Genomic DNA, 25,169 nt, shown 5'->3' with positions numbered 1-25,169 from the left:
GTTGGCTACACAGTGAAATGAAGGAAAGTAAATTACAGTATCAAGCGGTCTCCTAAATAGGAGGACGTTTAATCTTAAGGGAATGAACCCCCGAGAATACTCAAGTACCAACTCAGTTATATCTTAAAACCTTCTCTAAATAATAATGGGTCATCTGTTGAAGTTTTTCTTTATTTTGTAAATCACTCCCAACATCTTCAGTAATTTGCTTCCATTTCCGCGACCCATGGAATGATTGGCCTGGAAATTCAGCATTCAATCGACTGTATTTTCTTCAGAAGGTACAATAAATGGAAATGACAATCTTTATCATTATGAACCAAAAACCTAAGCTTGTCCACAGCAGAGTTGTTACTTTTAATCATTCAAGCAGTTGTTGGAATATTTTGGAAAATACATTTTAAATCTATTTCACGAGCACTTTTGCATTAATGAGGAGACTGTGCCACATCTAATTCAAAGAGAAGGACGAAGAAGATAGTAAGGTGCAGGCATTGATCAGTTCTTAATGGCAGACTACTTTATTTGCTCATCAACATGCCAATCTGTTTGCTGTGGCATTGCACTGCGTCTCCCTGGTGGTTGAGACTTCAATGATGAACGCGCGCGCACAGACACACACACACAATTTTTGAATGCATCAAGAGGATGATGTCGTGGTCCCTTCACTAAGTAACATCTGCATCATGTGTACTTCTTCTAGTTAACTTCATCCTAATGTACGACTGCAGAAATCTATCATCTCTGAGATTACATCTTCTCTGATTTCTTCAAAAATGGCTTCTTCGACATGAATCCCGATCTCTTTGACATGAGGGTGGAGCTCATACCATTCCCTCCTGATGCTGGTGATCAATGAGGCAATCTCTTGCTGAGTTTTGCCATACAGCTCGGGGTTCAAGACAAGCTTCTTGCGCTCATCGAGTTGTTTTCTTGATTTGGTAAACGTGTAGAAGACTGGAGAATAAGCTAACTCGAGGAACATGAGGGAAAAAAAAAGGCGAGAACATGACAAAAAGGAATGAAATTTGATTGTGTACTGCGAAAGTAAAACTTACTGGCGATGAGATGGAGAGGGGAGTGTTCTTCGGGGGAGTGAAGGTCGAGAACAGAGACGGGGCTTGAGGAGGGAGGGGAACAGAGGAAGATCCTTTTGTTGCTGTCCCAGCTCCAGGGTCTGACATGGTGAAGAAGGTCGGTGAGCTTGCGCTTGAGGAGCTGGAATCTGCTGCTGCTCCTACGGAGGCCGTGGCTTGCGTTGAGAACGGACCAACAGACAGAAGCAGAGGAGCTCCTCTCGGGATGACCTTTCTCCAGCAAGTAGATATCCAACAAGAAGGGCTCCTGCTGCTCGGCCAGCAGCTCGGAAAGCCGCCGGATTCCTCCGGGAGCTGACCTTGAAGGATGCGCCATGGGAGTTCGAGTGCAAAAAGGTAACAGAGAGGGAGAGGGACGGGGAGAGAATTTGAGAAGGCAGGATGGGAGTGGGGTGATGGCGTTTTAAATGGTGGGAGGTGGAAGGATTAAGAAGGGCAAAAGTCAAAAGAGGCGCTCTAGTTTTTTTAATTAACTATACTCTTTTTGCCACTGTACAACTATGTATATTTATTTTCATTGTACATAAGGATATATTTATCCTTGCCTTTCAAAACCCTTTCATTATTATTTTCCATTAAAATTTTAAATCGATCGGACGCCTTATAACAACTATAACTTAACTTTATAAATATTAGAACTATATTCAATTTAGTTGTACATAATCGATTCATAATTTAGACGGACGATAATAATAAAAATAATATTAGAGGATGAGAAGTTAAATGTACATGGCTGAACAACGAAAAAGACTATTTTTTCGATAAAAAAATAAAATAAAACTAGGACACCCTTTTAATAATTTAGAAAAAAAATGGGGCGCTTTTCAGATTGTTGCCCAATTAAGAATGGATTGGAGGCAAAGTTAATAGAGGAGACAGAGGTGAATCGAAACAGAGGAGAATCTTGTTTGTCAGCTTGGCGTTTCCTTGGTTCTTGGCCAAAGGATTGAGTTCTGATGTACTTTTTTGAACTCTTTCTTTCCTTTATATTTCCTCTGAGGAGCCACCAACTCGGAGTAAATTATAACTCTGTAAGGAGAAGCAAGAGATGAATGTTCCATTTTTTTGTTGCCAACTTGAATGATTAGATTTAATAGAGGGAAAGGTGAATCATGGTGCATTTGTTTTGGGTGAGATTCCACTGCAGTTGCGGCTTTTGATGCCTGTAAACTGAGTGATGATGAGTCATGAGACCAAGAAATGTACGTATGTTTATTATATATATATATTCCATCAAACCTTTTGGTTGGTTAAATGTAATAAAATTCATGGGTCATTAATTGAAGTCAATGTACATTCTGCTAAATATACGTATCTTGTTGCCATGATTGACAATCCAATGGATGAATAAAAAGGCTGCTCCTTGACTATCACCTCTCTTGTTTTGAGACACAGGATGAGTTTTAGAACATCAATTGAAGTCAAACATCACCTAGCTTGCCATTATGATGTCTAATATGTCATCTAGCCATTTACATCTCTAATACTTGGTTCGAAATCTCTACCATCGCAGTAATCATCGCAATCGCCCATGGCCTCTACCTCCACTCCCTCTGAGCCACCAATGTTGCCCTCCTCTAGTTCACCCATGCCGAAACTCCGCTACACCTCCCGTGCTTTATCAGGGAAAAGAGAGGCGAGGCAGAGGAGCATGAGGACCTACTGCTGAAGATGGCCGCAGAGAGGAGACAAGGTGAGTTTACCAAATTTCCGCTGCCATCGATCTCTCCACTTGCCTTGCCTCAAAATCCCCAGCCAGCCTCACATTTTCTGCTTCGAGGAGTGTCTGATAACACAAGTTCAACTGTATTGCAGTAGGTTTAAACTCTGAAAGCTTAGAGAGAAGAAAATCCAGTCCATAAACCAACAAACGTTTTTATTGAAAAAAGGATCCTAAAATAAATTAATACAGAAATGTGCAAGTAGGCAATGCCTTGTTTTTTGTGTGTGCAGGCTCATTTTTGGTGGACAAATTTACAGCACCTGCATGGCGTTTGATACCAACTGACTATAGCACACATGCTTGATCAGCTGTTCTTAGTATAGGGAGTTGTTACAATACCAAGTCAAATAAAATGACAAAAGGCATTGACATAGCAGGAGGCACACTTGGAGTCATTGCATCACACTACTTCCTCCATTGTTACACTTCTTAATAATCAGCAGATTGCGGATTTGGCCCTGGTTCCAGCAGGTACCCAATTGTTATCAATAGGGCTGATTATCTACAAATTCACAGGGGGCTTAACCTGGAAGTTCAACATGTAAATTGACATTAGCAGCTCGGAACTGAAAATACATGCTAGAAGAAAAACAAACTGTTCAATTTCTCAAAATTTCAGTGACACCATAAACCAGTGCGCAAATGATATCTCACTGAGGTTGATGGCGAGTACAAGATTGGGTTCCAATTGGAAAAGAGGTACAAGTGCTACTTCAAATAATTAAGTACAAAAATAAAACAGGACACCATTTTTCTCAATTTCCAAAGATGAAATAGGTATATATAATCTATTTGGAAAAAAGAACAGTGGCACAACACCGTTCAGAAGAAAATAAATAGGATCAGGAAATCGACTGTGAAGAAAGAAAATGTTTTGGCATTCATATTGACCACCACACTTGACTCTAAAGTATAACCAGGTATTAGAACTCACAAGATACTTCATGATGCAATCCGTGTAGAGGGTGCACTTGTTATTGAAGAATACGTGGACTTGGTATTGAAGATGAGTTTGCCTAATATGAAAATGGGTACACCTGCTATTGAACAAAAAAATGATGTATCTTATGTTGAAGAATAGGTGTACTCAAGAAGAGCATCTGGTATAATATAATGGGTGCACCATACCTCCCTTCATGCAAAACTTCATGAAGAGGATTGCACCTAAGTTTTGTTTGTGCACAGATGTGCATAGTTTCATTATTATAATTCCCAGAACCATCTAATAATTGGAGTCTTCATCTATGCCTTCGCTACCCATATCAAATACCGACATTGGACACCAACAAATGGACACCACATAATGATCATATAGATAATTTTTTAGAAATAGCTGTGTCTAGCACTTGGATTCACACCCGTACAGGATACTTGTACCTGAGTTTGATAAATATATTTGCATCATATTAATGGAACTGGAATTAAGGTGTCAAATATAAGTAAAATTGCAATAGGCACTATTGAGGGATCATTCAAAGAGAAAAGAATTCATGTTTAGTTCTTAATAAATGCTCAGCTCCCAATGCCACTTCTTTCTGAAAATCTGCAACTTGCACAAAGTTCAATGATATGCTCAGAGCCTTAGAAAGAAAATAATGCTCTTTTACAAGACAAATTAAGATATAGTATAAACCTGTAAATGAGAATTCAACCAACATTTTAACTAGAACAGGATTTTGAAGTCAAGTTTTGAAGAAAATTAAGCAATGTAAAAACCTATAATGAGTGTTTATTCAATAACTTGACTTGATAAAGATTTGCAATTATGTTTTGGATGCTTGATGATCTTACCTTGAATAACAAGTCATGTGCAATATGCTCCCAAGGCAATGAGATGGACATCAGGCAACACTTGAGAGGTAGAAGTTCAAGGTCAGCTTGATTATTAGGCGAGGAGGCAGCATAAGCCTGCTTAGCTAACACAGAAGCAGCTGATGCAGCTCTGTGGAGAATTGTTGCTAAGCTGATACCTGAACCTTTACTGGATAATTGAGATGTTGAAAGAAGTTCCGAGTGTTGGTTGCTTTGATCTACAAAAGGCAAAGTTAACAGTTGCTATTACTTATGCCATTACAGGGCAACCACCTTGTGAAAGGTTTTTCCAAACAGAATAATTTTGTGTAAAGCATTTCAATGGCAACTGATTGTGACTCCTTTTAGATGTGTATTTAACTAGAAATTTATTTTTTTCAATTCAAAATATTGTTTTAAATAGACTTGGAATAATATGGTCACCAAACAAATTAAATAAGGATCTCTAACCAGCTATTCCAGAAACAGCAACTTCAACTTCCCCACGACCTCCAGGACCTCTCATGTAAATCCTGTCAGTATTTGGCTGACCATGGCCCATTGACAGAAGGCTTCCAAATCTAGACCTTCCAGCTTAAGAGAAACCATGAAACTCTCAGTGAATATAATGCAATTGATCAATGAAGACACGGTATTAAGAATTAGCATGAAGAATAAAGGCAAAATAATTCAAGATCTAGCATGACAAGAAGACTGAGTTGTTGAATGTTATGTAGGCACACATCATTTTGTTTTTGGTAAGATCATGCCTCTAATCAATCAGTGGAAATGCATTTTCTCACCTTAATAGCAACAGATTACAACAATAGTAACATAACATAGTATCTTCACAAAATGAGAAAACAATTTGAAAATTATCTGGGATCCCTAAATAATAATGTGCCATCTTATGGAAGTAGAGCATGGTCTTATCACCATACAAAGTCATCTTTAGCAGTTTTCTAATAGAGTGATAATAATGTGTCACCATAATCAACAGGTTACCTAACACATGAATTCAGATATCCATGATCCTACCTGCGTTAGGACTCATCAAATGGTACAAATTTATAATATGGTTGGGGAAAATATCAATCTACAAAGTCAAAATTAATTTATTAATAGCAATATAATATAATTACCCATTAATCTAATATCATCTAATATAATTACCCATTGATTGTGTCAACAAATATAATTTGATATTAACTCTCAACACCCCTTGGCATGCTAAAATTGACATAATAATTTTGTTATATATATAGTTTGTCTTTACACAAGATGATATTCAAACTGTAGCATTCCAGATAGAAAGCAAAAGTTGAGTTTAACTATATAGTTATACAGTCGTGTTATCTTCATCTTCATCTTCATCACTTTGCTCCTTTCACCTCCAATTTATCACTAGCACCATACATTGAAACGTTGACATGACACCGAAATAGTATTGTTCCAATCAAAGACTGAAACATCGGCATAGTTTAAGATTTCGAACTAGAGTGAGCCATTGATGAGGAAGATGAGAACTAGGCAGACGTATTGAGGTGATTTCAGGTGGTACAACGGTGCAAATCAAGAATGGCCATTTACATGAGTCCTTGCTAATGTCCTTAGTTTGCTAAGTGGGAGGTGAAGTTCTAGCAGATTAGCACCTAATTTACATGAGCAACCCAATGTGACCTAAGTCCATACATGCAACTTAGAAGGACAAGGAATTGATGTACCTTGAGCATAATCTCGTCAATGGACCTATCCATGTTATGTTTTCTAAGCTATAGGAAGTTAACATGGTAACCGCACTAGCTAAACATGTGGTGGAAGTTACCATTGGAGAGGGAACTCACTGTGATGTGAAGATGGATAACATCCCATTCAGTGCACCGGGCAGCTCAAGCTTGGTGACTAGTTAGTGAAATCCTTTGTAAATTAAGTAGCGATGGTCCAAAGGATCTGAAGGGATCATGGTAACAGGCGCGAAGGTGGTAGAGAAAAGGGATATAATGAAAGAAATATAAAATAGGGATCAAGAAGTACAATATTACTGGAAAGTTCCCAGTGAAAATTATTCCTCACAAACAATTTCACGAAAATGGCTTCAGATGATTTGTTAATGAAAGAATAATAGTAGGAACTTCATAATCTCACAATCAAATACATCCATAAGGAAACAAAATATAACTCACCATCATATGCTTCTCTAACCATCTGATAGCTAACAAATCCTGAGAAGAGAGTAAGCTGCAGTAAAAATAGTCCTGTCAAAGATTTCGCTAACACATATTATGGAACCAAAGTAACTAGCCAATAAGCTACAATTAATTTGAGAGGAAATTTCATTTTTTACTTAAATTTCAACTATTTCTCAAATGCCCCCAAGTTTTATGAAAGGTCAAAGTGCTCCCTAGACTTTATTGTTTCCTGTCACTTTGCCCCTTAGCCGTCATCTAATGGAGAAACACATAGAGGTACATTAGCATAAGCTTCCTAAATTCGTGGATATGAATTAGAGGGCAAATAGAGGCATGACAAAGTCTCCTCCTCCTTTCACTGAAGAAGCTTGAGCATGGTCACAAATTGTCTACAAGAGCAGAAAGGAGCAAGCGGTGGTTCTTGCTAGTGGTTGCACCTACTCAGAAAGTAATGCCCCTAATGTTAATAAAGCTAACTTGGAAGCTCGTTAATTTTCTGAAGGGATTGTTAGTGTAGATGAAACAAAACCAATCCTTTGAGTCGACATCCCAGCTCTTTCCAGCAGCAGATATAACGTGTTTGGGTATGCCACACATCATGAAATGTTGCATTTGCATTGCACGTGTAAATATATGTTTCTCCCATTAAATGGTACAAGTTAACAAGTAGGAGCAAAATTAAGGGAAACGACAAAGTCTGGGGCATTTGACCATACAAAACTAGAAACATTTTGAAAAAGCAGTTGAATTTTGCAGGGAAAAAAGGAAATTTCTCTTAATTAAAACCAAAGTTTAGATAATGTAGTAATGAACTCAGAACAAAATGTAATTAACATAATGAAAATAAAACTACCTGAAACTTTAATTCAACAAGGAAATATATTACAAGATATAACTATTACAACTTCGTTAAATCAGCCAAATCTCCAATTAAACATTCCACAAAAAAAAGTGAACTCCAAGCTGTAGAAGAATTTCTATTGGATCATAGAGTGTGTTCCATGAACATTCTCAACTGTCAAAGAAAATGCAATTGATGCAAGTAATGAAAAGAAATTTAAAAAAAAAAAAAAAAAGAGAAAGGTGCAAGCAAAACAGTACAATTACTCAACATTATCACAGCATAAAAATATGGAATTAAAGAGCACAGGAAGTGCAATTTCTAAATCATCCCACTGATGACACCCACTATTTTACCTTGCCTACCAGTTAAGGCAACATCAGAAAGTTTCTACTAGCTTTCCTTACAAGGACAGAATTACATAATGAATCGAGGGTGGTCCTTTTTTTGACAAGTGGTGCTAAATATATATTACATAAACAAAAGAAAGAACCATAAGTGGGATCGAAATTTTAGGTAATGCAAGAATAGTAAATTTTCTATTAAGATCTAAATATATAGATTGGGTAAATTGTTAAAAGGTCAAATTTTTGGGGAAAAAAATGCTCTTCGAAACTAAGAAGTGATCGTACCAATGACAGACTACAAAAGGAATCATTCAAGTTTTGTTAATCCATGTTGGCTTGGTATGTCCAAGATACTTGCTCATGTACAAATATTAATCAGATTTAGGTATATCTGATTATGCAAGTAATCAACCATTGAGTAGAGCAAATTCTGTTAGGATCCCATGTAAATCACGTCAATATGGAATTTGCTTACAAGTCCTAAAATTTCCTTCGTGCTTGCTCAAAGATATTATGAAAATCCAACTTATTACAAATATACTCAGTCAGAAAAATCTTAAGATAACTCAATCCTAGAACATCATAAGGACTTGATTGACAAATTATGATAATAAGAGTTAACAAATGATGTGGAAATTTCATTGGATTGCATCTCCTCTTTGATGAAGTGGCAATTGTTTTTCTCTTATGAAACATTGGGTTAGATGGCATGGCATATGCATGAAACTTTATCGTCCCAGTGCAACTTCATTAGTTCTTTAAGAGCATTCCCCAACTAGATTCATAACCTCATGCTCTGCCTTTGCACTAGATATAGAAAAGATAGTCAACTTCTTAATCTTCTAAGAAATCAATTAATCTTCCAGAAAGATGAAGCAGCCCAATGTGGGTTGTATGCCTATATGAGAACATGCTCAGTTGATATTAGTGTACCCCACAATCAAAAGGCAATCTCAATCCTAATATAGAAGACATTTTCCGAATGTGTTCTTTAAATATAGTAGATTTGCAAAGGTTATCTTAAAATGATCATGGCATAGAGCCTTAATAAACTAGGTCAACTAACTCCTCATGCTAATTGAGAATAATATGTCTGATATTTTACTATAAGTTAAGTTTCGAACCAGTCTTTTGTACCTTCTTGGATTAGTGAATGACTTTCTTTGTCCTACCATCAGTTTGACATTCTGATCCATAAGTATCAACTGGCTCAGCTCTTAACATATAATCCTCTAAGTAGGCCACCACTATATCAACAAAATATCTTAAGTCACTAAGATCCTTGGTCTCATAAATGTTGGCAAAAATAGACTTTCATCCTGGTAATCCTTACAAGATCATCACCAGCTATGATGATATCATTCAAATAAAAGATAAGAACATACTTCCTACCTAGAGAGGTAACAAAGGAGAACACAACTAAATTTACCAATCCTTACTCTAAGAGATTGGTTTAGATTATTTAGGAAGTTCTTCAATTTGCATAGACCATAAGAAGAATATGCTTCCCAAATAGAGAGGAGCGATATTCTAATCTAAGATACATGTATATACCCATGTATACTTATCCAAAAGGTGAAGGAAACACTACAATATGGTTGCCAAGGTGAGAAGTCAGATTAAAGCATCTTACCCCACAAAGGAAAAGGTGTCTGAGTAATCCACTCTATAAACTTAACCCTCTGTTTGGGAGGAGGTGAGTAAAGGGGAGGGAAAGGTAAACATGGGTAAAATGAATTTTTACCCTTGTTTGGGAGAGAGTGAGCTATGAAGGGGAAGGGGAGAGAAGGGTAAAGTTTCCCCTTGCATGCTCGGGAATAAGCGAAATTCCTTACACCCCAATTTGGGGTGTAAGGAAGGGTAAGGAGAAATTATTACAATTATATCCTTATTTATTTTTTCACATGCAGATTTATTAAAAAAATAAGAGGATATTTTTGTAAATTTGTATATTTAACCTTCATTCCATCCCTTTCCTCTCACATAAACTTTCCCTCCCTTCCAAACAAGGGCAAGATAAATATATTACTTTCCCTTCCTTTCCCTCCCTTCCCCTTCCATCCCCTTCCATTAATGAACCTTACCTCACCCCATCCAAACAGAGGCTAAGTGTATCCCTTCTCTGTTAAATGATTTTTCAATCAATCCACAATACTACTAGGTGGTGTATTCACCACAAAATGTCATTTGCAACTTACTACAAACTTGTCAAAAGGAGTAGACATCAGATCCCATATAGCATTCAAATGTGAGGCCTGTATCTCGTCAATCATACACTAACTCCACCTTCAATGCTAAGTCTCTAATATAATCCTACAAATAAAGCGTGAAACAAAAAAAAAAAAAAAAAAGTTGGTAGCATAAGATAGAAACTAGTTGTTTGGGCTAGTAAAAAGTACCAACTAGTTGTTGCCTAAAAAATACTTCCAACTATTCACTGGTCAAATCAAGGAGACCACACATGCAGGAGGAACTATTTGAGATTCATTGTCCGTTACTGGAGGAGATAGAAAGAAAATTGCACATCAAGTTGGTCCATTGAGAGGCAAGGGTAAGCACCTAGTTAACAAGTTGGTCCAGGATGCTAATCAGTAGGTCTTGCCCAAGTTGCAATATATCCCATAGGAGTATCTGATATTGCTATTGGTCTATATTTCCAAGCATTCATGTTCTATCATTTCTTCTACACAATCAATGGGAGAGTGTAAGAATCAGAGTGTAATATGCGTGACATGAAGATGACAGAGATAGTGTCCAATAACATATTCAACCACACATAAGAGACATGTTAAGATAAAAATATTAATTGAACTATTACGTAATTGAATAAAATTTTGGGATAAGTGGATCTTTAACTGCTACTTTATTTAATTTCATGATTGATTTAAAATTGAGTGCATCATCTCTAGGCATGTGAAGCCATGGATCAAAAACCAATGTACAAAGGGCAACACCATACTGAATATAGCATGATTCAGAGTTGGTAGTAAGCTTACAAGCATGCACCAGTATTAGATGAGAAGTTATTTATAAAAGTTTCTTTCCCCAACATGGCACAGTCGCATGTAAAACACCTTTAATTGATGCGCCAATTCAGAACTTTAAATTGGCATGAATATCACCATATATGATAATAAAAGATGTAAGACCAGACATGCACACACATAAGAAATGATTGCATTATATTGCAGCATAAGCATACAAGCAGTTAAAACCTGTGAAGGTTTGTCTTGTTCAGAATCTTTGTCAACATCAACAAGCCTACTAGAGTTGAACTCTGGGACATCCGTGAGATCATTGTCTGATGGAAAAGCTGCCCCATTGTGTGCATTGAGAAGTACACAGTAACAGTGATCTCTTTCTGACAAAACCTAACCAAATTGAAATTAATAATTGCTTCAAAATTTTAAGTGGAGCAAGGCAGCATGTGGAAAGAAACAATTTGATTAAAAGAACAACTAGAATAAGATTGTACAAAAACCAACTATTCCAAATCTTGAGTAAATTAATGGCAAGGCTTAAGAACCTACTGCCAATGTGTGAGCAAAAACATATACACGAGGATATTAGTAGAATAACAAAACTCCATCTGCATCTTTTGGTTAAGAGAAAGGAATGCGACTAAATTTTGGCAAAAAAAAAAACACAACATCAAGTGTTCTTAAGTTGGATTTTGGATTCTCCTCATGTCCTTAGGTTTCTATTTCTTTTATTTTTATGTATATTGGATTTTGATTTCAAACAAATATTTGAAAAATCATTCAGGTCAAATGGATTTTTTTTATAACTTCTTAATCTTTTGAGGTTTTTAAGAAGTTTTTATAAATAAATCTTGTTAGGATTAAGGGAAATTATCCCTTACTCCCCTAGCTTCCTACCAATATATATTACTAATCAATAAGGAGTATTACATATTAAAGGGGAGCGCAATAGTAAAGTTGCTATCATGTAACCTTATGTTCACGAGTTCGAGTCATAGAATCAACCTATTGCAATGCAAGATAAAGCTGCGTACAATAGCTGTAATGTGGTCCGACCGTTTCTTGGAACCCTTCATTGGCGAAAGTTTCGTGTATCGGGTTGCTTTTTAAGCAATATTACATATTCACTCTTACAATTTTTTCTCTTTAGAATTTAGTGCATAATACCATAACACACCCCTCAAATTGGTTCAAATATATTACAGAAGTCTAACTTATTATAGATGTACTCAACCCTAGGTCTCATTAAAAATTTAGTCAATAAGTCTGTTAACTAATCATATGAGCTATAAATGAATGGAGGATATAATTTGATTGCATTTTCTATGTGATAGTGACAAAAAAATTTCAAGTGGCAATCGATCTCTCTTAAGAAACATGGGGTTCAAAGTTATATGCATAGTAACTTGAATGTAACAATCTAGCTTCAATGGCTTTGTAGATGCATATCCTAAGTCAATAGTTGTGTTAATGAAGACAATCTCCCATTTAGCTAAAGGTACAACAAGAATAACCGAGATTTTATCCTACTAAGTAGGATTGACTATATGGATCATTATATATCATCGGGCTCCATCCCCTACTATTATATTATTGGGATCCGTCCCCTCTTCCTCGATTAATGAGTGTATTTGTCGCAATCTCACATCGACATTTATTGGGCACCTAAGTGCATGTCCATACCATTTTAAACATGTCTCTCGCAACCTCATTTAGCTAGTCTCATGGCATTATATTCTACGTCTACACTTCTTTACACTTGACCTTGATACAATTGTCTTCTTTTTATCTCATAAGAGGAAACAACAGATAGAAATAGATGATCTATTTATATAATCTGTATCCTCTTCATCCAAGTACTTATCAAATTTTCAACACTCTTAGTCATGTCTTATTGAAAAAGAATTGATCTTAACTTTCCAAACTAAGCTTCTTCAACTTACATACAAGACTTGTATCCCCAAGAGAAACAAGCCTATACTCTATATATAGCTCCTCAGAAAGATCAATATGAAGGAAAACATTCTTAATGTTAAGTTGATGAAAACGCCAATAGAGGATAGTAGCTAGCAACGAGGGATAGGAAAAGACGAACTGATGTAATCTTGTCCACCAAAGAAAATGTATGCATATGATGAACACCATAAACTTGAGTATTACCAAGACATGAACATGGTTACTAGAAAGGCCTATTACTTAGGCATCAACGTCATGCAAATAGGAGAACAAGGCTCAGAGTCAATTGAGGATGAGAAAAGCTTGGAAAGAATATTCTTGGATCTACACAAGCTCTAATATCGTGCGCGCGCTCACACACACATATTCAATTTTACAACTTAGTCAATAATACCATAGCCATACTAGGCACAGTATTGCTAGATAAAGATGATGATATTAGTAAATTTTAACCCCAATCCAAATCTTTTAGGTTAGGAGAAAGAAATGTAGCTCAACTTTTGGCCAAAAACAGCTATTGCAATAAGAGTTCTTAAGTTGGATTTTGGTGTTTCCTCATGTCATTAGGTTATTATTTTTTTTATTATTTTAATTAAATCTAAACCCAATCCAAAATAGTAGTTGTTGACCTAGAGTCAGAAACAACCTCTTGCAAAGCAAAATAAGATTGTGTACAATACCCTTCCCAGGACCTGCATTGACAGGAGCTTCATGCAACGAGCTGCCCTTAATTAAATTTAATGATTTCAAATATAATTTTTAAAAATCATTCAAGTCAAGTGAGTTCCTTTTAACTTTTAATGTTGAATTTTAAATTTAAAAATAGATAAATATCTATTTCGCGATAATTTCTCATTTAAAATCCAAGCTGTGTGGGGTGATTTTTGGTTTTAGGTCAAAACTTGAAATGTTGACACATTAAAAAAAGCTAATTGTTTGGGTTAATGCAAATTATTGTTATCATGTGAAAGCAATATGTTTTCTCATTGTCAGATGGAGTTAATATGCCATTTATAGGTATGCCTACTACATCAGAAATGTTAAATGAGACATTAGATCTCATAAAGCCAAAACTTTTTGTTCTCATGTTGAAGCATTTGTCATTTATCTAAGAAAGATCAACGTTGATATTTTACAACTATCAAAGTTCATCAAACCAACATTTCTGATATTAAAAAGGGCAGCCATGACATCAAACAATTTGGGAATTTTTTAAAGAGAGAAAAATCATGCCAATCTAGTGAACTAATGTCTTCATAGAATGAGGAAAAAATCAGAATTTTAAAACAAACAGAAACCCTAATTATTGAAAACAACCCCCAAATTGAAATTTGAGCTAGCATAATTGTTAGTCTAGTTCTAAATTGTAAGAAGAGTGGGAGTCAGTCAAGAAGATGCATTGTACTACATTTTTTCAGAAAAAAAGAAGACAAATAATGACTCATACCAACAGTTGAACCTAGACAAGCATCAAGTTAAGTCTTGGGCAAATGAAAATTGTAATAACAGAATAAAATTATGTTACCACAGCATCGAAGGTATCATCAAAATCATCAACCGAAAAACAGATATTTGGGTAGGCAGGCAAAGTTTCCACAGCCTGAAAATTAAAGATCAACATAAGAGGAGATAGTGTTTGAACTTTGAACTTTGAACTATGAACTTGATAAGTAGGACTAACACTTTTAACATCCAAGTAAATACTAACATCTAGGAGCAATGAGAATCGATAGTCAGAGGTGAGAGGACTAACCTTTCTGTGATCCAAGTGAAAGTTAACACGGCTAGGAGACGCATAGACAGTCTTTACCACCTGACCCAATAACTGTATGATTAATCATCAAGAAAAAAAGATGATCCTACAGGAAACTTTTAATCCCAATTTCAATAAAGCGGAAAGACCACAAAAAAGAAAAGACATCGTTAAAGTTTAACTAAAAGGTGTTCTCCCTTTTGTTATAGATAATTAATGAATTGATTAATTGAAGAATATCATAAAGACTGTTATATAATAGATCTATGTTACTTAGGAGACCCACACAGGCTAATATCCTACACGAGTGTGGATCCAAGTGTTTCTCATGGTTCTTGCCAAAAACTTTTAAATGGAATTGATCAGAATTTCAGATGTTCACACTAGGAGTATTCTTGTCAATGAAGAGTCCAGCTATTAAAGGAATGAAATGTATTACTTATTCTTTAGTATAAGTCATATATGTTGTCGCACACAGGTGGGTTTATTGCTTGTGTGTACGCAGATGCAACATCCAGGATATCTTATTTTTCATGCTTTGGCTGCTACAAGCATGAGATAGCCAGCTTTATCTTTGCACATCCTTTGCCTGCATCCAAATGGATGGATAGTTTTGCACATAAGAATCTACCCCACAAGTCAGACATGCATAAGACGTGAGTTTATGCACAAAATAAGCATTTTGTGCATACCAAGCAAACAACATTACATGTCAATCACCTTCTATTTCTGAGATGTTAAAATATTAGCCTATATGAGGATGCCCAAGTACAAATTCATAAATAATTGAATAAATGAAAAGAGTCAAAGCACACTATTTTTACAAAAAAAAAAAAAGGACTAAATATTAATGCAGAATATATAATAAGAGATTTCAAACTTGTTAACCAATTGAGCTTTTTAAAAATCTAACATGTGCATGCACACCCAAGAGGCAAGAGAGAAAGAGTTATCGTTATTTGTACCTTGTATATCGATGATAGTGAAGTTTCCTGTCCACTTTGATGTTTCTCCAGATCTTGTTTACTTGTGAATGAATTGACCAATATGAGCAAAAAAACAAAAACTTCATGGAATGAAATGGTTGAAAACAAATAATAAATAATATCATAACCAATAGAAAATTAATTAGCATTAAGACGTGAAATAGTAATGTGGCTGTTGAAATATGAGAGGGATATGCACAGGGACATTGGATGTTGTTTAATTTACTCCTACCATCATTTTTGAAAATGTAAACCTGTCCATCAACAGACACTCACTACTCACTACCCATGGAGCAGAGTTGTCAGAGAAGAACCTACACAATGTTGAGTTCCTTTACAAGGTCCAGTTCACCTATTGATTTCTTTTTATTTTTTTTATTTAAATTTATATAAGTCCTACACAAATTGTGTTATGCTAAAAGTTAAGTGATGAACTTTGTTATTAGTGTTATTGTTAAGCAAATATGTTTGATATTCAGGTGTTCCTTTGAGTGATGAGCTATGTTATTAGAGTTATTGTTAAGCAAATATGTTTAATATTAAGGTGTTCCTTTGATGATTAATGGATATTTAATCTAGGTACTTGTCTTTAGTTTGTAGTTCATAATTATTTTTAATTGTTGGATATTCATTGTTGCCAAATTTTGAGCTAACTGTATTGTCGAATTTATTTTATATTTTACACTTATTACTCTCAAAAAAATAAGGCACGGTATCGTGGTGTATATTGCTTGCAAATGATATTATTTTGGTAAATAAAACAGAGTAAATGCTAAAAGGAAACACTAGAAGTAAAAGGTTTTAGGCTTAATAGAGTAAAGCCCAAATGATATTATTTTGATAAATAAAACAGAGTAAATGCTAAAGGGAAACACTAGAAGTAAAAGGTTTTAGGCTTAATAGAGTAAAGACACAATATATAGAATTTAAATTTAGCAATATTAGACATAATAAAATAATTGTTAAGATAAGAGATAACGAGTTGTCTGAGAACTTTAAGTATTTAGGATCATTTTTGCAAAATAATAAAAGGATTGAGAAAGATGTCTTACATATAATACAAGTAGAATAGTTGAAATAGAGGAGAGTCAAATGTTTTATGTGATTGTAAAGTACCTCCAAAACTTAAAGGAAAGTTCTACAAAATGGGGGTTAGACCTGCTATGTTATATAGCGTTGAATGTTGGGCTATGACTCAAACATATAAATAGAAGATGAGAGTTGCAGAAATGAGAATATTAAGGTGGATGTGTGAACATACGAGGATGGACAGAATAAGAAATTAGAGCATTAGAGAGAAAGTTGGAGTTGCATCTATTAAGGAAAAATTATGACAAATACGCACATGAAATGAAGAAGAGGAAGAAAAAAAAAGATTTGGTTAGCAACGATAAACAACAACCAAGTCTTTTCCCACTAGGTTAGCAACGATAAAACAAGATAAAATTTATTTAAGTATAGAAAACGATATACTGGGGAATAGAGCCCGTGTAAAAGAATCCATATAGTCGATCCCATCTAGTGGGATAAGGCTTGGTTGTTATTGGTGGTGTACTCTCAAAAAAATAAGTATGTTTTGTAATAGTTCTTTTTATGATGAACAATTTATTTATAAATTTATGTTTGAACCTACAACCTATAATTTTCCTGAGTAGTCTTCCATGTCATACTAGTTTACACCAAGGAAGCTCACCATGTTTATAAGATGACGACCAAACAGGTGACATACCAAACCTGTCACCAATCAAATGTCTTGACAACTTTGTGAGGACAGGTCAATGAGGTGTGAGTGTGACACTAGGAGTGGATTATGTTTTATCCCTTCAGAATTTTTACCTCCTTTATATGTACACTGTTCTCTACTGGAAGACATATACTATCCTCTAAATATATATTTTTTGTGGACTTGCTTCAATCTTTTGCTAAAAAACAGATTGGTGACTATACCATTTTAGCAACTCCAACAGGACAATTTTGGAAACACCAAAATTACAAGGGCAAGATATCAATCAAAAACTGATAGGCATCTAATCAATGGTACCATTATGAATTGAATGTAACTGTCTAACAGTATCAATTACGCAAGCAGTAAGTCAGTGGAACAATTAATCCGCATCAACCATATGGAATTACAAAAGGCATAAAAGGTTAACGTGAAAAAATGACTAAGTTCACTATCCAACTCATTTTCAATTGTCTTTCTCATGAATATATATATTTAAAAAAAAAGATTAAGGAACTAGGATGATTTTTCCATACTATCCTACTGGTTTTGAAACTAGGCAGACAATCGTCTCATCTTAGGTAATGAAATGGATACCTTAGCATAAGAACTTCAAGTATCATTGCTACCAAATAATGACATTATAAGATCGCAGATTTGCTCTAATACCATGATAGAAATCCCAACTAAATGGGATCCTAACCCCTTTTATATATTGATAAAAGAAGTTATTCTTCATAAAATAACAAACTTTTCTAAAAAAAACTAAACTTTTTATGAAACCAGCTATGCTGGCATATTCCCATAATTTACGAAATCATGATCCCCTGATTTATGAAATATTTTTTGCTTAATTCTGTAGGGATATACATGGTTCCAAATTCATGTTTCCCACAAACCTAAGACCATGAAAACCGATTGGAATCACTCAAGGACATATCCAGGAATTAGAGGTGGGCTGGGCTTTGGGTGTGGAAGGGATGGATTTTAGTGAGCTAAGTAAAAAAATTTACACAGGTGATTGTACTTCTTCAATTGTACTATTAAAGAAGTACAATTGAGCATCTTAAGGAAGGTTGGGCTAGAGCCCAAGACAACCATTATATGGATCCGTTCCTCGAATCACTTTCATGGCAAAGGCGACATAGCAAACACTTTTGCCTAAGGATCCTACACTAACTCCACAATGAAAGCAACGCAAAAGCATACATCGCATGAGGATTTTAATCTAATTCAGCTATTGATGCACTACTCGAGGATCATGACTTGACTCCACAATAAACGCAACATAGTAGACACTTCACTTGAGGAGCCTAACCTCCTTGTTGCTAGAAAAAAGGAATTAGGGGCATTTGAAAGTGAAGAAGAGAAGAAAAATCAATCTCCTTCGCATGTTTGGTTGTGTTGACTTCTCTACTTCGCAACTTCTTCATTTCCTTGATTCTCTTCTCGACATCACAATGCTACTCCCATTCTTCTCTACTTTTGTGGCATTAGGTAGCAGTAAGGAAGTAGGTTTAGTCTCTAATCCTTTTCCTCTTCTTCTCCTCTCCAATTCTTCTTCTCCTCTTTCTCAATGCCTCTAGCAATGCTTGGTGGTACGTCTGACATATCACTGACAAAGTCTCATTTCGGTAAGAGACCAAAGCACTTGCTCAGAACGAGATTTCAAACTTGGGTAACAATATTTGAAAATCAATCAGTAAAAATCAGTGGGCATATGAAGCCACTTACAAATTGAAAGTTGTACTAAAACAAAGGGAAAATACCATAGCTGTGAGAACTTAAGAAAAAAATATTGTGAAACAAAGACAAAATGAACGTACTTGCAAATTGCAACTGTCACTCGAAATGATGTGTGAGCAATCAAATTCAAGTAAAAACTACGCCTCCAATCAACGCATGCTGAACTTTCACCAATTACTCTCTCCAGCTGCATGACATAAAGTCAAAAAACAACTTAGCTTTGTTCTTTACAAATAATGGATATCAGACACATTTGCTGCAACCCATCCAAATAAAAAAGTGACCATTTAATCTCATTCATCCAAACGCTGACCTAAAAATTATTGAACCCAAATTAATAGTAGTCCATGCACATAATCTTATGGACCTCTTTCATCGGTCACAACTTACTAGCTGAGATGAAATTAGGGTTTCAGAATTTTAGTTAAACCTGAAACAAGAAATCAATTACTGCAGATGTGAAAATGCATATTGGGTAAGACTACCTCTAGAGACTTTTAACATCATACAATTATGGAAAAGATGAATTCATATTCAGATTTCACAGCTAAACAGTGTAAGACATGCTCTCAATTTTCTATGAAACACAAAAGGCATTAAACAGATCTGCAAAACTGTGTATACAACTGATGGTAAATGAAGGATCTTAAAATGACAGGATAATCCATGAATCAGGAAATACATATAAATAAATTAAACAAGCAACTATTTTTAATGATGAATAGGGTCAATTAGTGAATTCTCCATCGAAGTACGCTGCAGCAAGATGTGGACGTTTATGATTATTTAGACACTACAAGAAACACAGTAAAGGATGTGCATGGAGATGCAAAAGGAAAATATATGGGTTTTATAGTACCTCAGGGCCCCATCTACGGACAAAGAAAGGAGAATTGTCTTCCTTAGCATCACCAGAGCCATATCCATTCATGCTCTGCATGCCAAGGTAGATATCATTAAGGTATATGAGATACACTTGAACCATGAAACTTTATTACAAATTACCGTGCTTCTAACAAAAAAAAGAAGATCATCCTCCTGACGTCCCTTTGATACCCTCCCACGTATAAAATAGAAATCCAGAACCTCATGCCAAAACTCATCATCCATTTCAACATCAGAAGCATCTAATAGATCATGAACTGACTCACCCAACAGGTTGGAATGTTTTTTCACCATGCTCAGCAATTCACGCCTAGAAAAAAAACATCATTGTCAGATGGTATAAGCGCGTGTGGAAAATCTAAAAATACATATAGTTTGACGCAACCAAGAACCTACTTGATTCTTCTTGTAGGTTCAGGATTGTATTTCAAATTTTCCTCTTGTTTCATTTTGAAAATAAAGGAAACTATAGGCCTCTATATCATGAGGAATGAAGCTAAAGATCATGAAATAGTTTGCATACATTTTTATCCAATAAAATAAGCCATATCCTAGAAAGAAAAATTAATAAACGACTGCTCCCTTAGTTTCCAGAAAGGTGAAATGTGTGTTTCTAATTTTCTGCAACTCTTGACTGCCAAGTATTGGCAGAGACAGTGTCCAACATACCATTACTTAATGATAAGTCTGGTTTGCATTGGGAAGATGATTGCATATTACATTATCCTTGTGATAGCAAATCAAGCTTGGTTTAAAAAGTAGTATATTTTCTGTTCTTTAGTAAATTCTTCCATTGATGTAAAAATGATTTTGTGACAGGCTCTCCTGCAAAGAATTGCATGTAACTCAATCCCCCTAAAACCAGTTGAAAGTGGCTAATGACGAAGTACAAGCGTGATTGTGTCACCTCAGATCCTAAAAATTGACTACCTGCTGTAAAATAATCTCAGTATTCAATGTTTCCTACAAAAATTCCTAACATAAATTTCCTTAATACAGATTAGTTTGAAAAACGTGCTCTAAACTCATATAGTGTTGAATGCATTCAGTCTCTTAAAAGGAATACGATAGGAGTGCATTTTAATTTTTTATTCTATACGATGGAAGTTCTAATATACAAAGATTTCCATGGAAATACCGAATTATACAATTCAACAAAAATAATTTATATAACAAAAGGCGATGCAGACCCTAAGAGCATGACAGTAAACAAATGAATGAACATTAACTTTACCCTAAAATGGCGCCTCCTCTTGTAAATTAGTAAATTCCATATTGCAGCAGGAATAGACTGATAATTCAGCAAATCCAGGTACAATTGCTAGAAAATTGCTAGGAAACTATTCAGTAAAGCGATCGCAAGAAGCCAATTTGGTAGATCATTGTCGCACGAACAGGGAAAAAACGCTCTACTCAAAGATTTTGACTGGGAAGGAATGATACCTGGCGGGAGCCTCGTCATCTGAGAACCTACTCGAGATCCAGATCGGTTTCTCAGCACCATCCTGCAGCATCGCCCTCCCTCGTAGGCGACAGAGACGGAAGAAGCTGAGACTCAATTTCTAGGGTTTTAAGACGAAAATCGATCTGACACGAGCGCCGGAGACGGAACTGACTTAGTTAGTCGCCGAACGAAGACGCCAACCAAAAAAGGAAATAAACCATTTTGATCATAAATTAATATTAATAAAAAGTATAAACTGCTTGGTTCATAGAGATTTTTATTTATCAAAAAATAAAATAATAAATATGAAAAGTGAAAACAAAGATACTGGTTTGGGTGGATATTTATGCTCTTTTCTTTAATTATTTCGTTTCTCGTTTTGCCCTTTATTTACTCCAAAATGAGAATGATAGAAAGAAAAAAATAATTTATCGTCAAAAAAGAAAAATAATTGAAAAAATAAAAATAAAAATAAACAACTAAAAAGAAATCTTTGCAGTTAAGATCAGGCCCGAGCAGTCCAGTGCTTAATTAATTAATGAAATTGAAAAAATTAAATTAACATTATTAATATTAATTAATTATAAATATTATATTAATTTATTAATAACATCTTATTAATTAATTTATTATTGATTTCACTTCCTATTTATATCTTATATTTATCTTTATTTCCATATTAATTACCTTGTATAATTTTCTATAAATTATCTATAAGTTTATATGAGATTCTATTTTACCATAAATATAATATATTTCTTAATTGGCATATTTCTTTGATTATTACTCTTATTCTCATCCGTTGCTATTATAAACACTATTTTATTCAATTATATCTTACTATTTTATTAAAAATCTCCCCCCTTTATTAACTAACTTTGGTGAAGCCTAAAATAAATTTACGTTATTGCCCTTATTTCTATTCACACTAAAAATAATTCCAAGGTTTATTAGTAATTCCACAAGCGAAACAATCCTAGAGTTCGAGACTCAGCTACGACATATTATTAAGAATTTTGTTCATCATTAATTTTCTCTGGTTGTTTTATATAAAAAAAATAAAATTCTTTTTAGTCTCACATCTTAGAATTTATAACACTATGATCAAAGAAGCTTCTATAAATATTTTAAGTCGACAATGTTAAAAAATATATTTTTCTTAGTTTCTTTTACTAAGATAAGTATAATATTAAATTAAAATAATTTTTTTCATAGGGAAGTCCATTATAATAGTTTATTACTAGGCCCAAATAATTTATATATTATTATATAAAATACTATTATATATATTTTATACTACGAACTAGTATCTTATAAAATTTAATGACTCTTAAGAGCAGTCCAGTGCTTAATTAATTAATTAATTAATTAATGAAATTGAAAAAATTAAATTAATATCATTAATATTAATTAATTATAAATATTATGTTAATTTATTAATAACATCTTATTAATTAATTAATTTATTATTAATTTCACTTCTTATTTATATCTTACATTTATCTTTATTTCTATATTAATTACCTTCTATAATTTTCTATAAGTTTATATGAGATTCTATTTTACCTTAAATATAATATATTTCTTAATTGACATATTTCTTTGATTATTACTCTTATTCCCATCCTTTGCAATTATAAACATTATTTTATTCAATTATATATCTTATAAAATTTAATAACACTTCCCTTCTCAATATTTCTTAATAACATATTTCTTTCTAGATAATAAGATAATAATATAAAAAGATTTTTTTATTCGCAAATTAAAATACTAAATAAATAAACAAATTTCTATTATAAACTCAATAACAAACTAAGTAATATAAAAATTTTAAATAATCAAATAAACTTGAATTAAAAATTTAATAATATATAAATGAACCGAATTCTAATTAAATTTGAATCAAGTTTAAGATCATAAAAAAAAGGAAAAAATATCTTTAATCCCCTCTATTTTCTATCAAGTAGCATTTTGCTCCTCTATTTTAAAAATAACATTTAATCCATTTGACCAAAGTCAAATGTGAAAAAATTATAAAAAATAATTATGTCCTTTGTCTTTTTTTTTATAATATTAAGATGAAAAAATCATATTAAATTTATTGATAATTTATGTCTATTTTTGTTTCTTTTGTTGATATCTAAACTAATTCTAAACAATTCAATATCCTAATTGATATTTTCAAATATGTGTATGACTATTGATTTACTAATTAAAATAAATGACGGTTAATTTACTAATTAAAATCAATAAATTGTATGTAATCTCCAATAATATATAAATATTAATACTTAATTATACTAATAAAATAAAATTAAATAGTTTAAAATGTATATTTTCATCGCCCCAACTGCACAGCCTTCGAATATAATGTATAATAATTATTTTTTTAACTTCCTCCTAAATTTAAAATTTTAAATCCACCCCTATTCACGATTATATAAGGTTCCGCGAAAAAAAGTGAAAGTATAATTTTCTTTTCTTATGCGAAGGTAAATTTTCTTCATCTTCTTTGAGCTCTTGTTCTTTCTCATGCATATACGTGAGCCTCACATCTCAATTCATCACTGACTTGACTGTCAAAGAGGGTAATACTGACAATATCAACCCTTAGCTGACAAGCTTTGTTGGTATAATTTTCCTAGGTCAAGGTTGACCAGGTTAACTAAGCTTGAATTAGCTCAAACTTGAGTCGTAATGTGCAAGTTTCGATATTTGACAATGTATGAATATTATTTTGACAATGTATGAAGATTGCAGGAGCAATCGTCCGTTTGGAGAGATTAGTAAATGTTGACCAGTTTAATGTGAAGAAGAGTCAAGTAGTCAAGGTTGATCGGATACTTGACTGGGAAGTCCAACAGAAAGGTTGGCAGAAGATGAAAATTTAAGTGGGTCAGTCTTGACCAGTCACTTGGTGGGAAAGTCCTGGTGAGTGAAGTCAGACAGAAGGGAAATCCTGATGAGTGAAGCTAGGTAAAAGGGAAATCCTGGTGAGTGAAGTCAAGTGAAAGCCCTAGTAAGTGAAGCTAGGCAGATAGAAATCATAGTGAGTGAAGGAAGACGAAAGCCCTAGTCAAGGTTGATCGGATACTTGACTGGGAAGTCCAACAGAAAGGTTGGCAGAAGATGAAAATTTAAGTGGGTCAGTCTTGACCAGTCACTTGGTGGGAAAGTCTTGGTGAGTGAAGCCAGACAGAAGGGAAATCCTGATGAGTGAAGCTAGGTAGAAGGGAAATCTTGGTGAGTGAAGTCAAATGAAAACCCTAGTAAGTGAAGCTAAGCAGATAGAAATCATAGTGAGTGAAGGAAGACGAAAGCCCTAGTGAGTGAAGTTAGGCAGTAAGGAAGTCCTAGTGAGTGAAGCCAGACACATGGAAATCCTGGTGAGTGGAGCCAAGTGAGTGAAGTTAGGCAGTAAGGAAGTCCTGGTGAGTGAAGCTAGACACGTGGAAATCCAGGTGGGTTCAGGATGACCAGACACTTGGTGGTGAAGTCCCAGCAGGTTAAGGATGATTGGATATTGGGTTTGAGAACCCTAGACTTCAGTTAGGCAAGTTAGGTTTGGCCAAGATGATCAGGAGATCAATTGAATCAGATCTCAATCGATCAGCCAATTGATTGGGAGAGTGTTGCGAGAAAAAGGGGTCCAATTAATCGACCGATCGATTGGGAGACATTCTCACGAGCACAGAGAGGTTCTC

At 34.3% G+C, this 25,169-nt stretch overlaps 1 protein-coding gene across 2 annotated transcripts; it reads right to left on the bottom strand.

Moving 5' to 3' along the window:
• Window positions 1–2,956: 2,956 nt before the first annotated feature.
• Window positions 2,957–21,984, bottom strand: LOC121981251 (uncharacterized protein KIAA0930 homolog). 2 transcript variants are annotated; one of them, XM_042533680.1, is made up of 12 exons: window positions 21,462–21,984; window positions 20,139–20,328; window positions 19,993–20,067; window positions 19,214–19,320; window positions 15,644–15,704; window positions 14,679–14,738; window positions 14,451–14,525; window positions 11,204–11,359; window positions 6,795–6,849; window positions 5,083–5,205; window positions 4,612–4,850; window positions 2,957–3,346 (listed from the first exon to the last, which is right to left on the bottom strand). In XM_042533680.1, the coding sequence occupies exons 1-12, from the start codon at window positions 21,530–21,532 to the stop codon at window positions 3,323–3,325; spliced, it is 1,236 nt and encodes a 411-aa protein (XP_042389614.1). In that variant the 5' UTR covers window positions 21,533–21,984; the 3' UTR covers window positions 2,957–3,322. The 2 variants fall into 2 exon arrangements, with proteins under 2 accessions (XP_042389614.1, XP_042389615.1); XM_042533681.1 differs by lacking the exon at window positions 21,462–21,984 and adding an exon at window positions 21,253–21,335.
• Window positions 21,985–25,169: the final 3,185 nt, after the last annotated feature.

The sequence above is a fragment of the Zingiber officinale genome, chromosome 5A, assembly GCF_018446385.1.
Source record: "Zingiber officinale cultivar Zhangliang chromosome 5A, Zo_v1.1, whole genome shotgun sequence".
In the NCBI taxonomy this organism is placed as follows: domain Eukaryota; kingdom Viridiplantae; phylum Streptophyta; class Magnoliopsida; order Zingiberales; family Zingiberaceae; genus Zingiber; species Zingiber officinale.
The sequence above is the reverse complement of the archived record's forward strand: the minus strand, read 5'-3'. Positions and strand labels throughout refer to the sequence as shown.

Coding starts and splice junctions, on each gene's coding strand:
- LOC121981251 (XM_042533680.1), bottom strand. CDS start 21,532: ATGCTGCAGGATGGTGCTGAGAAACCGATCTGGATCTCGAGTAGGTTC. Junction 20,068..20,138: donor TTTTTTTTGTTAGAAGCACG/GTAATTTGTAAT, acceptor CTTGGCATGCAG/AGCATGAATGGATATGGCTC. Junction 19,321..19,992: donor TCCGTAGATGGGGCCCTGAG/GTACTATAAAAC, acceptor TATGTCATGCAG/CTGGAGAGAGTAATTGGTGA.